This window comes from Pan paniscus, chromosome 2, assembly GCF_029289425.2.
Source record: "Pan paniscus chromosome 2, NHGRI_mPanPan1-v2.0_pri, whole genome shotgun sequence".
Lineage (NCBI taxonomy): Eukaryota > Metazoa > Chordata > Mammalia > Primates > Hominidae > Pan > Pan paniscus.
Window position 1 is genome coordinate 140727031 of NC_085926.1, and position 16017 is coordinate 140743047.

Here is a 16017-nt window from a genome sequence, read left to right on the forward strand (position 1 = left end):
ATTCCAGAAAGAGCAGCTTCACGATTCATCTTATCTCTATGTTTTGAATAACTGAAGTAAAAGACAAACCAGTGCCACACACTGTTAACCGTGAATCCCCTAAGCAGTTGTAAAACACTGTGTCAGAGATGTCAATAGTATGAATAGTTTAGATTACTCTTCTCAGTTTTTACCCCACTGTGACTCAAGCCCCCACTCACCTGAAGAAGTCTTTCCGCTGGTCATGCAGAAGGTTGATACCCGCCAGCATGCTGCTTGTAATTCACCAATAGGAGATTCTATTCAGAAAGAAGAAATACTGAAATCTTTAGGATTCCCTCCTAAGTCCCAGAACATGTATTCTTAAAGGGAAGCAACTTGCTTTGAGAAGGCTGGAATCAATGAGGAGTCCACAGTTACATCCTGTGCTGGGAGCAGCTGGTCTGCGAAGTTCAGCTGGCTAAGAGAACTTTCTAAAAGCTGACACTGGCCAGGGAAGCCAGTCACCCACCGTCATCAGGGTCTTCTAGTTCATCTACTTCCTCAGCTGCAGAATTCCCTGGTGCTGACAGCTCCTCAGTGGGAAACTACAGGAGCAGTTTCTGACCTGCCTGTCAGCCCAATTTTGTCGTTTCCTTAGGCTCACCCAGCTGCCGTAACAGAGGGAACAGAGTTCCTTCTGAACTTCTATTTTGCCACCCTTTAAATGTCTGGTCATCCTAGGGCTGGGAATTATTGTTTTCATCTAAAAGAGTATTTTCCCTTATTTCCAAAACTTTGCTTCTACCGTGACCCACGTCTTTGTTCATCCCTAATGTTCTTTCAGCCTTCTTTGGATAGGGATGGTTATCTGCTCTCCCACAGCCCCTGGCTGGTAACTTCCTACAGGGCTGGTTGCTGCACTCATATAGTTGTGCCTTAAGCAGCTCTATGTGAATGAAGGTCCTTTTGCTGTTCTTCCACTAATGAGTGAAAGTAGATTTCTCAAAGGCTCTTAGCTGATACAGCCTGATCCAGTTAACTGGGGATAAACAGGGCAGCAGTGTCAAGCTCACTTCTAATTTCAAGTTCTGTAAAATGACCAATTATATAGGCTAGTAAATACTAGCCTAAGTACTAATATTTAGTACTTCACTCTTCAAATCAGGATAAGAGGGCTTTCCTCTGGGGGTAGGGAAGGCTCTTCTAGTGGCAGTGAGGGCAAAGGGTTTGTTAGGACTCTTTAGCTTGATTGTTCTGTCTCTTAGGAGACATGTGCTCTGGCAAGTCACTAAACATACCTGAGCTTCCGTTTCAATTACAAAATGAAACAGTGTGGACTAGATCCCTGAGAGATGTTATTCTAGCACTAACATTCTCTGTTTCTGCAGAGAGAAGAATTATAGTCTATTGACGTTACTGGATCCATTTAGTCCCTGAAATTCTTGGAATGCTCTTTTAGCAAAGTGTAAATTGATACAAAGGCAATCTTATGCATAAATAACACTATTCTTATTGCTAAAAGGGAATATTCCTTCTACAATGTCCCACTATCTATAAAAAGAAGTTTAGTGGTTGTTCTGTAATCCTTTAAAAATATTTTATTAAGCATTGATTTAGAAAACGCAAGACAAGATTGTAACACCTCAGGGCAAAGGCTTGAAGGTGAAACAAATATCACTATAAATATTGCACTTCTAAAATCTTTTTTTGACATCTTCACACAACTCAATTCTAAAATATCCTTTTACAGAGATGTATAAATAAACGCTTCCAAGCTGTCAACGCTTGACACTTTTAGCTTCCTATCACCGCACTAAGTCGGCAGGTTTCCAATCAGATAGCTGCTCCTCTGACAGCCGGCAAAGAACTTCCCTCAGCTATCTCGGAGGCCTCATACCTCCATCACGTGAAGAGTCAATCAGTCCCATCTTTCGGAATCCTCTTTCAGAATATGTAATTTTATAAGTATTTTTTTTTTCTACTGAGAGAACATAGATCTTTCAAAGGCAATGGCAGAATACAGCTTAAATGGACACAGTTCACTGTTAACATTGCTTATTTTTTAAGGCATCCAGGAGCTTCTGATTCTTGGTCTTGAACATCATGATAAAGCTGTTTGGCATGATTTTGCCTCGCCCATCTTCACCTACTTGGCCCATAATAATGTAATTTAGACCTAAAGACAGAGAATACAGAAATTAATCTTTTTCTCTATGTATCATGTGTGAAACAACTTAGACTGTAAGTTACCTCTAGATAAATGTTCTCTTCTGCAAATGGTAAGATTATACATGTATTCCATCCACGATAAAATCTGGGTTTCTTGTTTTTGCTTTTTAGAGATGGGGGTCTTGCCATGTTCCCCAGGCTGGTCTTAAACTGCTGAACTTAAGCGATTCTCCTGCCTCAGACTCCAAAGTAGCTGGGACTACAGGCACACGCCATTGTGCCTGGATGATAAAATCTGCTTTAAGACTCTCATCGGCAAAAAGCCAAATTCAACTAGTAAGGTATTTCAGCTACGCTAACACCAGGAAGCTGGACTGAGTGGTTAGATCAGCCATGTCCCGCTCTGCAGTGCTGTAGGTCTGTTGTGGTTTCAAATGCCTGCTATGAAGAATGCACCGCGTTAACGTGAAAGACTCTCCTTCCTCGAGGGGCCTCCAGGGCTCCATGATGGGCCATCCTCAGATGGCTTCTCAGTCCCATCATGTGTCTGGATTTTCCTGGCATTTGGCAACCAATGATCCACTCTCTTATGTTGCTGTTGTCTTGAACTTTAATCAACATCTCAAACATGTATGCTACGCAAGCTTCTTGAGGGCATAGATGGATCATATACTACTTGCATTTGTACAGTTTCTTGCAAAACATCGGTGTCAAGAGTACTTATATTGGTTATACTATGTTTTTATACATTGGTGTGACTGGCTAAGTTAGGCCTAGACTGGGGCCTGAGGTGTTGGGTAACTCTGAATATTTATATTACCTCAGAAATAAATCAGAAAAAAAGGTATGGGTTAATTCCTCCTTTAGTTCCCCTTTCCCCTGGTGTGTCATAGAGAAAATGTGTCCTTTTTCTCTTGCATTTTCCTGTGTGGGTGGACCTTGTCATCACAGTGGTCTGTGAGAGCCTGAGAGTCTGGGCAGGTAATGCTGCCTCAAGGTTGAAGTGCTAGCAGCATTATGAGACCTTATAGAATCTTGAGGTGCAGTATCTGCTGCTCCTGGTAGTTCTGGAAAGAAATGTTTCTCTTTTACAGAGCCTTTGTGATTCTCTCCAGAGACTCCACATGAGGCTACTAGCCTCCTGACTTTTCTGAACAATCTGAATTCACAGTAGAGCTTGCTTTATTTTTAATTTTTTTTCTTTTTTTAGACAGTCTTGCTCTGCCACCCAGGCTGGAGTGCAGCAGTGTGATCATGACTCACTGCAAACTCGACCTCTTAGGTTCAAGGCATCCTCTTGCTTCAGCCTCACGAGTAGCTGGGACCACAGGTGCGCACCACCACACCCGGCTAAATTTTTTTATTTTTAGTAGAGCAGAGGTCTCACTATGTTGCCCAGGCTGGTCTCAAACTCAGGCTGAAGCAATCCTCCCATCTCAGCCTCCTAAAGTGCTGGGACAGTAAAGCTTTCTTGAAGTGGATATTCTGTATCTTTCTCTCTCTTTCTCTCTCTCTCTCTGTGTGTATGTGTGGAAAGATGTTAGAGCTTACGTAGGGGAAAAATTGCAGAACTTGTGTGTGATATGATTCCATAAGTGCATACGCCCATGCTTTATATGGATAGAAACTTTCTGGAAGGAACTTAAATTTTTTTTTTTTTTAATAGAAATAGGGTCTCACTACATCACCCAGCCTGATCTCGAAATTCTGGGCTCAAGCAATCCTCCCACCTCGGCCTCCCAAAGTGCTGGGATTACAGGCATGAGCTACTGTGTCTGGCTGGAAGGAACTTTTTAGAGTACTTCTAGGGAAAGGAAAAGGGTTTCACTTTTAAACATACTCTTACCTACTTATTTCAACTTTTTAAAAACCATGAAACATATGTTACTTTTATAAGTTGTTAAATACATATTCTTAACAAGTCATGTGCCTCTAGCTCTGGAGTAACTTTCCGTTTTTCGTAATTTCTTTCAATAAACTCACTCCCATCCATGGACTTAATAGTCCTATCTCTGCAAATGATTCCCAGATCTTGATTCTAGCCCGGATATACCTCCCTCTCCTGAACTTCGGGTCTGCATTTCCTGTTGGCTGCTGGATATTTTTCTTTAAACCTAGACAGTACTGGCATCTTAAGTGCAATAATCTAAAATCTCTCCACCCTGCACTGCTCTGTGTGTCTGTTGCCTATTGACTCAACTTCAAACGCTTCTTTCACTTGTTCATCATGTCCACTACCCCTTCTTCTGCCACAAGTTACAAGGACTTGGATGAGAGCCCAATTCTGCCTGACTCCAAAGGCCTTCCTGCTCTGCAAGAAGTGGGCAACATATTAGCCCTGATTTTACTTCCCTAGACCAACCGTGGCATAGAAAATCCATGGCTTGCTCAGAGAGACCCAGTTTTCTCCCTACTCACCTCTTCTGAGGAGAGGGCACTGCTTGCAGACGACAGTCAGCCTGGCACTCATGTTCTTGCCCGCCTGCTGAATCGCCAAATTTCCCTCTTTGTAGATGTTGATGATCGAGACTGTGGCGTGCAAACTCCCATCGCGAGTGATGGTTGTGATAACAGTGCCGGCTAATACTGCAGAAGAAAACATTTTGAAGTGATGTGACAGTGAAGGCAAATGCAAGCAGAACTGAAAAACAAGTTTACATTCTTCTAAGTTTCAGATACGAAACATTTTAATGTTAAAGAAAAGGCCCTCATAGAGGTTTCACATTTGCTTCTGTACATTTGTCACCAAAATTCAGGTTGGAGCTGTGATGTTACGCTGGTTGTTGGGGATTGATAACTAGAAGAGAAGCCTAAATACTTGCCACACCGCGGTCCATTGCCAAGGTTGAAACTCTTTAAAACGTTTTATCCACCTTGTGGCTTGATTGTCACATAGGGGATAGTCTGGCTTATGAGGCTCTACCTGTGAATACTCAAAAAGATCTTGTATCTTTAGAGGCAGTACCACGCTAAAAGATTGCGTGATGGGGGTTTGGGCCACTAAGATGTGAGTCTTTGTGTCGGTGTGGGTGTGTAGCCACCTTTCTGTGTCTCTCCTCACCCTTCTCTGTAGCTGTCCTTTCTTCCTGAACTTTTGTTCATTCCCTGGGTCCTCACCTCTGTCTAATTATCAGGAAAGCTCTGTCTTCTACGGTCTTTCATATTCTCTTTCTTATCCACTCCGTTTATCTCATTTAACAAGCTGAAGTATAGAACTGAGGTATTAACTTAAACTTTTTTTTTCTTAAAAAAAAACCTCTAGTAAAATTCAGTTGATTTTTTCATTATGTAAACCCCTGTTTTTTCCATCATGACACTCCGAGAAAAGAGTCTCTCTTTGAAGCCACAGAAGGAAAGATGCTGTCTTTCTCACGGGGGTGCGTCTGGCATTCTGGGGGCTTGAGCAAGGACAGTTCCTTGTGGTGTAGGACTTGCACTGAATACAGTTTTTTTTGTTGTTGTTGCTTTTTCATGAGATGGAGTTTCGCTCTTGTTGCCCAGGCTGGAGTGCAGTGGCACAATCTCAGCTCACTGCAACCTCCACCTCCCAGGTTCAAGCGATTCTCCTGCCTCAGCCTCCCAAGTAGCTGGGATTACAGGCATGCGCCACCACACCCAGCTAATTTTGTATTTTTAGTAGAGATGGGGTTTCTCTATGTTGGTCAGGCTGGTCTCGAACTCCCAACCTCAGGTGATCCACCTGCCTCGGCCTCCAAAGTACTGGGATTACAGGTGTGAGCCACTGAACCTGGCCTGAATACATTTTTTACCAGCCTTGTCCTTCCTAGAAAAATCAGTAGCAGTTCCTAGTTATTGTGACAACCAAAAAAATGCAGTAATCTAACATCTCTACCACTCCCCGGGGGAGCATTATCAGCCCTGGTTAAGAACCAGTGACTGATGACAGCTTTGGTCATTTTGCCATGTAAGTGGTCACATTAATGGAATAAATCAAGTTTTGGACTTGGTTAATCTGACTCCTTCAGAATAAAGTGAACACTCACTGCTTAGGCAGTGTGCAATGTTCAAAAAATCAGAATTCCTATGATGCTTTACTTTGATCCTGTGTGATAAGTGTTCCCTGCAAAATTCAGTCTATAGTCAAGTGAAATCAGTAGCTCCCAAGACACAGGGAGGGAGACTTCCTGAAGCACCTCCTACAGAAGAGTAAACTGGATGTGGTAGCAATTACATGTGGTGGTGTTTTCACATTTATGCCAGTTATTTGAATTTCAGCATGTGAACTCTAGTAAGGTTTAGGGTCCCAGAGTCTTCAGTGTCTTCACACCTTCACTATGATACAGCTCGTCTGGACTACAGAAGTCACTTCAAGGCACAGAAAAAGCAAGCAGAGCCTCTCTGGGGAAGTTTGGTTTGGGGAAACGTATTTAGGCCATAGCAACTTGCTCTTCCTGATCAGATTTGTCTTAAATGTTCCTTTAAAGCCACTGAAAAAATAACCAAGATAAAATGTTGTATCTTTTGCTCTTAAGTAGCTATCATAGATGGTGCAATTTTTCCACTGGAAAAAGCTCTTAAAAATTCTAAATCATTAAAGAACACCTCCTCAGGTTCCAGTTTGTGAGAGTTTCCAAATGGACTCCAGATTTCCAACTTTTACTTCAGTACTTCAGAAAGGCAGTACAGGGGAAATACTTGAATTTCTTCTGAGAGAGACCAGCTTCTGAATATAAGCTTGGGTATGTTTCTAATTTACTTAAGTTGAGTTACAGATGTGTGAAAAATACTCTGTATATGAAAAATATATAAGGAAAAAAGTATGTAGGTTTTTTGCAGGAATAGTCAGCCAGAACACACAATGTGGCAGTACCATGTACCAAGAGTCAAATTATTAAGCTTATATGAAAAAAAGTATATTTTCTAAATCCATATTTTTCTCAGTTGTGAAATCTAACAATTTGACCATTCTGGTGTATAGGCAAGTATTTTCTTGGATAAATGAGCAGCGTCACTGACCCTTCACCATAAATTCATAGGAATTCCTTTGAGATTAAGCATGCAGCCTCAAGTTTCTGGTTAAAGAGAAAAAGACTGGCTTTTATTTCTTACCAAAGTCACTTGAACAATAATTGCCCTCCAGAGTCCCCGTCCGTCTACACTTTTGTTGACACAAGGCCACGGTGGGTTTTAAACCTTAATTCAAAGAAGACATAAGTTTCAGGAAAAATGAATTCAAGCATAATTGGTCTTTAGTTCTGAATCTACCCACTTAAAATTATCATTTATTTCCCTGAGCCACCAATCTATCACTACAAAGAAAAAATTTAAAACCATGCAAAATAAATTCTCCATGCTACCAACTACTGCTCTAATTTCACCAGGACAACTCAATACCCTCTACTGAATTTTAAACCTGAGCTCAAAGATAGCACAAATGTAGCCCTGTTCTCTTCTTCCTTTATATAAAACAAACACTATAAGAAAATACAGACGTACTCGGAGTGTGTGCCCTGTTTAGAAAAACCCAGAACAACAAATTGGAACTCACAGAATGTAGGTTAATCCCTCACTTTACAAAAGGAATCATAGGGTGTTCCCCTGAGGACATCCTTAAAATATGCAATTGCCTAAACATGAGTAGCATAGGTTTTTAGAAATACTGTTCATGTGTAAAGTGTGTTACATCTGTAATTAGATGCAACCCATCACTAAATATTTATTTTGAGCCTGGCACTGGCCATAAGAATCTTAAGAACTAAGAAGTAGACAAATTTAAAAGTAAACCAAATAGACAAAACAGAGCAGTTCTTAAGTACGGGTGATGTTGCCCCCAGCAGGCATTTGGCAATATCTAGAAACATCTCTGGTTATCACAACTAGAGGGTGCTGCTAGCATCTAGTGGGTAGATGCCGAGACGCCGCTGACATCCCGCAGAAAAAAGGACAGTCCCCACAACACAGAAGGATCTGGCCCAAAATATAAATAGTGCTGAGGTAGAGAAACCCCGGGTTAACAACGTGAAAATAGTTCATCCTCATAATCATCTTAAGAATGTTTCAGAAATACTTGCTAATTATTTGTTTCTGTGTGACAATATGCTAGGAAGAACTAAACAGAACCACGGTAACAGAATTGCCCTTGTTGGGTGAATATCCACAGTTGTAATATTGCTCTTCCAACAGGCCCCACCAACTCCTCTGTTAATTTATTATTTATCTATTTATTTATTTTTGAGATGGAGTCTCTCGCTCTGTCGCCCAGGCTGGAGTACAATGGTGTGATCTTGGCTCACTGCAAGCTCTGCCTCCCGGGTTCAAGCAATTCTCCTGCCTCAGCCTCCTGAGTAGCTGGGACTACAGATGCCTGGCCAATTTTTGTATTTTTAGTAGAGACTTCATTTCGCCATGTTGGCCAGGCTGGTCTCAAACTCCTGACCTCAGGTGATTTGCCTGTCTCGGCCTCCTAAAGTGCTGGGATTACAGGTGTAAGCCACCGCGCCCAGCCTATTTATATACTCTTAATCTGTACCCCCTAGTTAACTCCAGAAAGAATCTGAAGCAGATGGCAATATTAAAACATATGTAATTTAATGTTAAAATACATATAATAGCTTAAATATGCATTTTTAAAAAAGGGAGAGAAAGAGCTCAGAAGATGTTTGGAAGGGAGAGATATACCATTGTTCCAGAAGTTGGGAACCTCACTTCAGCTGTAAATTTATGGAATTAAATTTACTCAGTTAACTGAGTCAAAAAGTTGTGGTGTGTCTGATGGTGAGCGCCCTTTCCCGGGCCCATTGGGAACCGGCTGCTTCTCAGCCTCCGAAGGTCAGTCTGGAAGTGGGGTGGGTGTCCAACATGCCCTTCTCCTGCTTTGGTGGGGCCTGCTGTCTGGCCTGCAAGTCACTGGCTCTCTCCTTCCCCTCCTCATCTTAACTGTCATCTGTCTCCTTGCCCTTCACTCACAAAGCTGGTCCCAGTTCTCGGCCCTCCCTGGCTGTGTTCCCGCGATCGTTTCTGTGGGTCCACCCTCCCATGTCTGATCCCGCAGTCCCCGTGGCCTCATCTTCACCAGGGACTTTCCTAGACACTCAGTTCCAGGCTCGGATGTCTTCATGCTGTGGCTGTTCATTGCCAGTCTATCAAATGTAGACCTGCTGGCAACCAGGACAGCGTTCTCCCCTCCAAGCTTATTTATTTAATCACTCTATGACTATGTTTTCTTCCATCTTTGATGGTTCAATATATTGGCTGCTCTCATTTTTCCCAACCCATCAGCCCTGGCCTGTCTTTACTTCCTTAGCAATTCTATTTCATTTCCATGGTCCATTATTTCAATCATTTTCTACACAATGCCTTAAGGTCCCTTCCCCTCTGCCCTTCAGCCCTGTATGAATCTTCAGAGAAATCTGTTTTTCCTGTGCCTGCCCTCAGACAACTGAGTACACAAATGGGCCTTCAGCAGAGTGACAGGCTGGAGTTCAGCCTACTCTCCAATTTCTACAGCTGTTTTTCAAATTCTTTCTCATTCTCCTAACCTCCCGTGCTGCCACTCCCTTCTCCCTCTCAGAGGTGACCTTGCCTTTTTTTTTTTTTCTTTTTTAGACAGAGTCTCACTCTGTCGCCCAGGCTGGAGTGCAGTGGTGCGATCTCGGCTCACTGCAAACTCCACATCCTGGGTCCACGCCATTCTCCTGCCTCAGCCTCCCGAGTAGCTGGGACTACAGGTGCCCACCACCACGCCCGGCTAATTTTTTTGTATTTTTTTAGTAGAGACGGGGTTTCACCGTGTTAGCCAGGATGGTCTCGATCTCCTGACCTCATGATCCGCCCGCCTCGGCCTCCCAAAGTGCTGGGATTACAGGTGTAAGCCACCGCACCTAGCCGACCCTGCCTATTTTCTAGGAAGAAGAGAAGCATAGCAGAAAATGTTCTCAAGATCCCCACCAAACCTCCAAGTCATCTTTATACCATCTCTCTTCTTTTCCTCCTCTGAGAGAGGGGTCACCCCCTCCGACCTGGAGTCATGCCTTCTGTGAGTCCTCTGGAGCCAGCCCCTCTCACCTTCATAGAAACTTTCCTTCTCAGTTTATTCCTTCTGTCTGCCATTGCCTTCTTCTTTGCTAGTTACTCCCATCAACATAAGCAGGTTCAAGACTCTCAAAGCCTCTCCTTCTTCTTTAAGGCCAAACTTGGGGAATGAGCTACTGAACTTATTATCTCAATTTGCCATGTTCCACACTCCCCTCAGCACACACTGTCCGGGTTCTGCTGGCGGCACAAAGCCACTTACATAGATTGTGCTGGCGTCTCCGGTAGACTCCATGTCATGAAACCAAACGGAAACATTGTAGTCCTCCCTTATTGGAAGTCTCATCAACGCTTGACTCACTTACCACTCCCTTTTGTAACATTCCCTTCCACGGCTTTCACCACACATCCTCCCAGTTCTCCTCCCTCCTCCCTCGCCACTGCTTTTCAGTCACCTTTGCCAGTGTAACCTTCTCTTCAAAAAGACGGAAGTTTCTAGAGGGTTAATCTCCGCGCCTCTCCTCCTCCTGCCCTCAATCTCTGCCTAGGTCATCTCGTTCTTGATCATTGTTTCAACTATCTATATATTGATGACTCTTACTTTTTTTTGGCATAAAGACAAACTTTATTGAGCCCCTTAGCACTAGTTCTCTTTCTCCTGCACAGTCTTGGTTCCCCAGAGACGTCCAGTCTGGCGGGCAGCAATGAGACCCATTTTGCAGCCAGCAGGGTCATCTCTGAGATGGCGGAGGGGATGCCGATGTGCTGGTGGTTGCCACCTCCAAAAGGATGCTCCATAGGGTTCATGGCCACATCCCATACTCGTGGCCACCAGTTCCTCTTTGCCTTATATTTGTGGTAGGCTTGGCAAGCCTTCAAGATGGGTTTGTCAGTTCGGCCACCTCCAGCCACCACACCGGCCACAGCTCTGTTGGCTGAGGAGATAACCTTCTTGGAGCCAGAGGGCAGCTTCACACGGGTCTTCTGGTCTCAGGGTTGTGGGAGATAGCAGTGGCATAGTTCCCTGATGCCCAGGACAGCTTGCTACGGCCTCCAGGTTTCTCCTCCAGGCAGCACTCGATCATACCCTCAGGCATGGTGCCCACAGGGAGCACACTGCCAATGTTGAGCTGGGCCTTCCTGCCGCAATACACAAACTGGCCCGCCCGTGTGAATGCCCTCGGCAGCAATGAAAAGCTCCGTCCGCTTCTTAAACCAGTACGGATCGCGGAAGACCACCTTGGGGAGGGGCGCGCTGTGGCCCGGGTTGTGGATGATGGGTGACTCTTAAATTTAAATCTGGCTTAAATCTCTCTTTTAGTCTGGGGACCCGTGTACCCCTACGCATGGCATATCCACTGGAAAATCTCACGGACACCTCAAACCCAACAAGGCGGCAGCCTAATTTATAAATCCACCTCCGAATCCAGTTCTCTACCTCTGTGAACAGTGACAGTACCCCCCTAGCTGTGCAAGCCCGGGACCTGGGAGGCATTCCTGACACCTACCTCCCTGACCTCCCTAGTCCAATGAATCACCAAGGCCTGTCACTGTTTCCCTCTCATCTCTTGACTCTCTCTGAATTTGTGCCATAGCACAGTTTACCTGGACCAGCACGAGACTCTGGTGACCCCCTAGACTTCTACAATTCATTCACCTGACAGTGGCCACAGTGATCTTTGTAAAATGTGAAACTAATCCTGAACTTTGCTTAAACCCATCAACAGCTTCCCCCACACATAGGATAAACACAAAAATACTTAGAGCATAGGAGAGAGTTTGCAAGGCCTGAAGACAAAACTAGAAAGAGAGGCTGGGGACAAAGTGTGAAGGGTCTGACACACCACGGAAGGGGTTTGGGCTCCCATGTGGTCCAATCTGGTAGTCACTAGTCACATGAAGCTTTTCAATTTTAAATTCATTAAAATTAAATTAAAAGTTCAGTTCCTCAATATCATTAGCCACATTTTAAGTGCTCACTGTGGCTGCCATATTGGATAGCATAGCTGTAGACTATAAATTTAATGGGAGAACAACACGGTCTACTCGGTGTGGTGGGAGCGGGGTAGGGCATGAGGTCAGGAGAAAAGATAGAGGATATCAAAGATGACCCTATGAGTGAGGCTACTGATGCTGTGGACGTGCTTGGGAAAATAGGTGGAGAAGTAGGTTTGAGGTAGAAAATAGTGTGATAAAAACAAGTTTGTATATGCTTTCATTTAAATAGCTACAGTCACATTGTGTCCAGGAGAGAATTACAAATCCATGCTTGCGATTTCAGAGAAAGTTGAGGATGGAGATAAAAGCAAGGGAACCAGTAGCTCAATGGGTGTGATCAGATAATTCACTGGAAAGAACATGGACACCAAGGCTTACTGAGCTGAGCTGGAGAAATACAGCAGTTACATGAGGCAGTACACGTCCACACCACACAGTGGCGCACTTGCAGAGTGCAAGGAAACGTTAGACCCAGAGGCGCCTGCCTGTACTCAGTCCCAGCCTGGGTGTACATGGAAAATGTGCGCAATAAAGCTGGGCTTATTTCAGCCTATTTTACATCTTAACCTTCAGTCTTTCCTTCCCGCTTTTCCCCCTCCTCCCTGGGTTTGGATTTTTAGATCTGAGGCCTGAAATCCCAGGGGGTGGAGCTGATAGGCCAGGTACTAGCTACAGAGACCCTGCCTCTCCACTCCCTACATACATGCCTCAGCCCCCCAGGCCAGTTTCCCAACCAGCCTCTGTACTTCGTTGAATACTGTTGTTTAATTTACTCCGATTTGAAAATAAATAAATAAATAAATAACATTTTATATGACATTTCGCTGAGAAGCAAAAAAAAAAAAAAAAAACCAAAACCAAACATTGGCAGAATATGAAAACACAGCAAGGCCCTAGAACTTCAACCTAAAATATCACAATTCTATGTAATAAAAAGCAAACGACAAGTTTGTCAGTTCCAGAAACAGAAACTTAGTCTTAGAATGATCTGTGCTTCTAACAGGCTTCCTAGTCATTGTTCAATGGTCATAATTTTCTTACCTGATATTTAAAAACTATTAGCTTATAAGCATTCTTACACCCCATACCTTTCTTTCATTAATGCAGTCATATTATTCTCTTACCAAAGCTTTCATCCTATTTAACTTTAATTTCAAGTATCTTCCTCTTATTTTTTTTCTACTTTAAAAGAATTCTTCTTATACTCCTAAAGTTTTTGCACAAACTTCCAAACAGGAAAACTTACCCGTGGTTACAGGGAATGTGGTGGTGACAGGCTGTTCTGTAGTTGTAGGCAGTTTTTTTGGCCTGAATTTGTAGTGACCAATAAACCCATCTGCAGTTAAACTTAAGTCTGATAAAAACTGAATAAGAAGTTCATTTCTCTCAGACACAATTGGCCTAAAAAAAGAAAAATGTGTTTTTTTATAAATACTTAAAAGTGGTGCCTCTCTGAAAATGTAAAATTTTCTAGTTTTCCATTAACTTCCGACAATAGATTACCAGTTGTTTAAACTTAAAAGTTAAAACGTTTAAAAATACCAATTCTAATAGCTAACATTTACCGAGTGTTTGCTCAGCTAGGCACTGTGCTTTATGTGAATTGTCACATTCCACCTTCACAACAACCCTATTTTTATCTCTTTTTTTATGGAAAAGGCAATTGAAGTTCAGAGAGTTCAAGTGATTTACTCAAGGCCCTATAGCTAGTATGTTGGGAGAGTCAGAACTTGAACCCAGGACCAGATAACTCTAGAGACTGTGGCAGACGTTGGGACATGGCTGGTTTTCAAAAAGCATCTCATGATTTGCCTGATTGGGAAAAGGCAGATTCTCTGAACTAAGACTTGCGTTCAAGCTGGCCTGGGTTTGCCATGTTGGCTACAGAGCATAAAATGGACAAATCTGGTGAACAAATTCCCACGCCCTGTAAAGATGCAGCCAGAGGGATTATCTCAGTGGACTGATTATCTTTTCTATCCACTCCGGGCTAAGAAAGCCATGCAAAGGACTTCCATTTCATTTTCAATGGCAGTTCTTCGGTATGCCTGAAATGGAAACATTTCTATTATAATCTCCATTAGCAAAATGCTGTAAAGGAACAAAAAGAAAGTGATGAATCTGTTTTGGTGTTCATGAACGGCATCATTGATTAAGAGCTCTAATTTTAGGAGCTTCCTGGTTAGCTGGCACTAAAGATTTAGTGGAGATGATAAGTGAGGCTCAAAAGCTCTCTAAAATCTTAGGGGATTACTATATTACACAAGATAGTTTCATTTAAGTTTTGCTATTGTTATTTACACAATGGTTAAAAAAGTGCTGTCTGATTAATTCTGTTTAAAAACTAATTCAGAAGTAGAAAAAATTTAACAAGTTATTTAAATGAATTAACCAGTGGTCTGACTGAACACCTTTTTGAGACATCTTCTCAGCCAATCACTTCTTACACATCGTGGACACCAAATAATGAAGCACCTTTTTTTTTTCCCCCCTACTGTCAGCTGTGCTGAGTGGGGTTGGGTGGCAGAGAGGGTAGATCTACCTGGCCCAACCAGTTAGAAAAACTGCGTGATCTTTTCCGTCCTGAATATAACCTTCTGAGCCAGGGGATGAGATGAATCAAAAAGTGAGCTTTGTGATCTACATTTACAGTTTACTATGGGTTGAATATTTATCCCCTCCAAAACTCATGTTGAAATTTAATGCCCAGTGGGGCAGTATTGAGAAATGGAACCTTTAAGAGGTGATTGGGTCATGAGGGCTCTGCCCTCAAGAATGGATTCATCCATTCACAGATTAATGGATAAGTGGGTTAATGGATTAATGGGTAATCACGGGAGTGGGACTGATGGCTTTATAAGACGAGAGACCTGAGTTAGCATGCTCTGCCCCACTTGCCATGTGATGCCCTGTGCTGTGTGGGGACTTTGCAGAGAGTCCCCACCAGCAAGAAGGCTCTCCCCAGATGTGGTCCCTTGACCTTGGACTTTTCAGCCTCCGTAACTATAAGAAATTCTTTTTCTTTATAAATTACTCAGTTTCAGGTATTCTGTTATAGGCAACACAAAACGGACTAAGACACTTCCAGCCACAAAAGTGATGAGGTTATTTAAATAACGCTTCTGAGATTCGAGCCTTTCACGAAAATATTCTATCATGCTTTTGAAAATCACTCCCATTAAATAAATAAAAACAATGCACTACACACAATTCTAACCTACAATTACAAATAAAACATGTTAATTTTGTTTAAATGATAAAATTACAAAAAAAGCACTTATAAGCAGCAAAGGAAAGGAAAGACTCAATCAGGTCAGCCTTCTAGACATGATGTTATAATTATATGATCATTCACTGCCTTTTCTATGAATTAACCTTGGGGGTAGTATATTGGAAACTGAATTTTCTCAAGGAAGAGTATTTTAGGAACAAAGACATATTTTTGTTCTGCTGCAACTGAGCTTTAGGATAAATGTGACAGAATCACAGTGCCACAAATGTACTGGGGGCCATGTTACATCTGCAAAATGTTATAAATCACTAGGCAGACAAGAGGAAATTTCACTTAGATCCACTCTGCATTGGCAAATCCCAAGAACGGACTGAGATGCTGTTTCATGTGGTATAGAGCCAGTTACTGTTAGCTGTCTCTAGTTATCATTCCATAGTCTTCCTGTCCTTTAGTCACTACAGCCAACCAAACACCATGTCCTGCCATTTTTGCCTCCTAAGTATTTCTTGATCCACACCCTCCTCTTCATTTCTACCACCCTTCTCCACCTCCTCGACTTTACCTGGACCATTGCAACAGTCTCTGAACTAGGCTCCCTGCTCACCTTCTCTAGGACGGGGGTTCTAGAGCCTCTGGTCCTGTCACGCCTGGCCTAAATTCAGTTG

At 42.9% G+C, this 16017-nt stretch overlaps 1 protein-coding gene and 1 pseudogene across 1 annotated transcript in view; both read right to left on the reverse strand.

The window, feature by feature from the left end:
* Positions 1-1544: 1544 nt before the first annotated feature.
* PCOLCE2 (procollagen C-endopeptidase enhancer 2) overlaps positions 1545-16017 on the reverse strand; it is a 72233-nt gene continuing 57760 nt past the window's right edge. The window contains exons 6-9 of the mRNA XM_003826512.5: positions 13367-13521; positions 7201-7284; positions 4549-4716; positions 1545-2137 (exon numbers count right to left, since the gene is read on the reverse strand). Coding sequence (XP_003826560.1) covers positions 2007-2137; positions 4549-4716; positions 7201-7284; positions 13367-13521 — 538 coding nt within the window. The 3' untranslated portion in view covers positions 1545-2006. The remainder of the gene's footprint in view (positions 2138-4548; positions 4717-7200; positions 7285-13366; positions 13522-16017) is intronic.
* On the reverse strand, positions 10642-11715 carry LOC106634612 (large ribosomal subunit protein uL2-like; annotated as a pseudogene).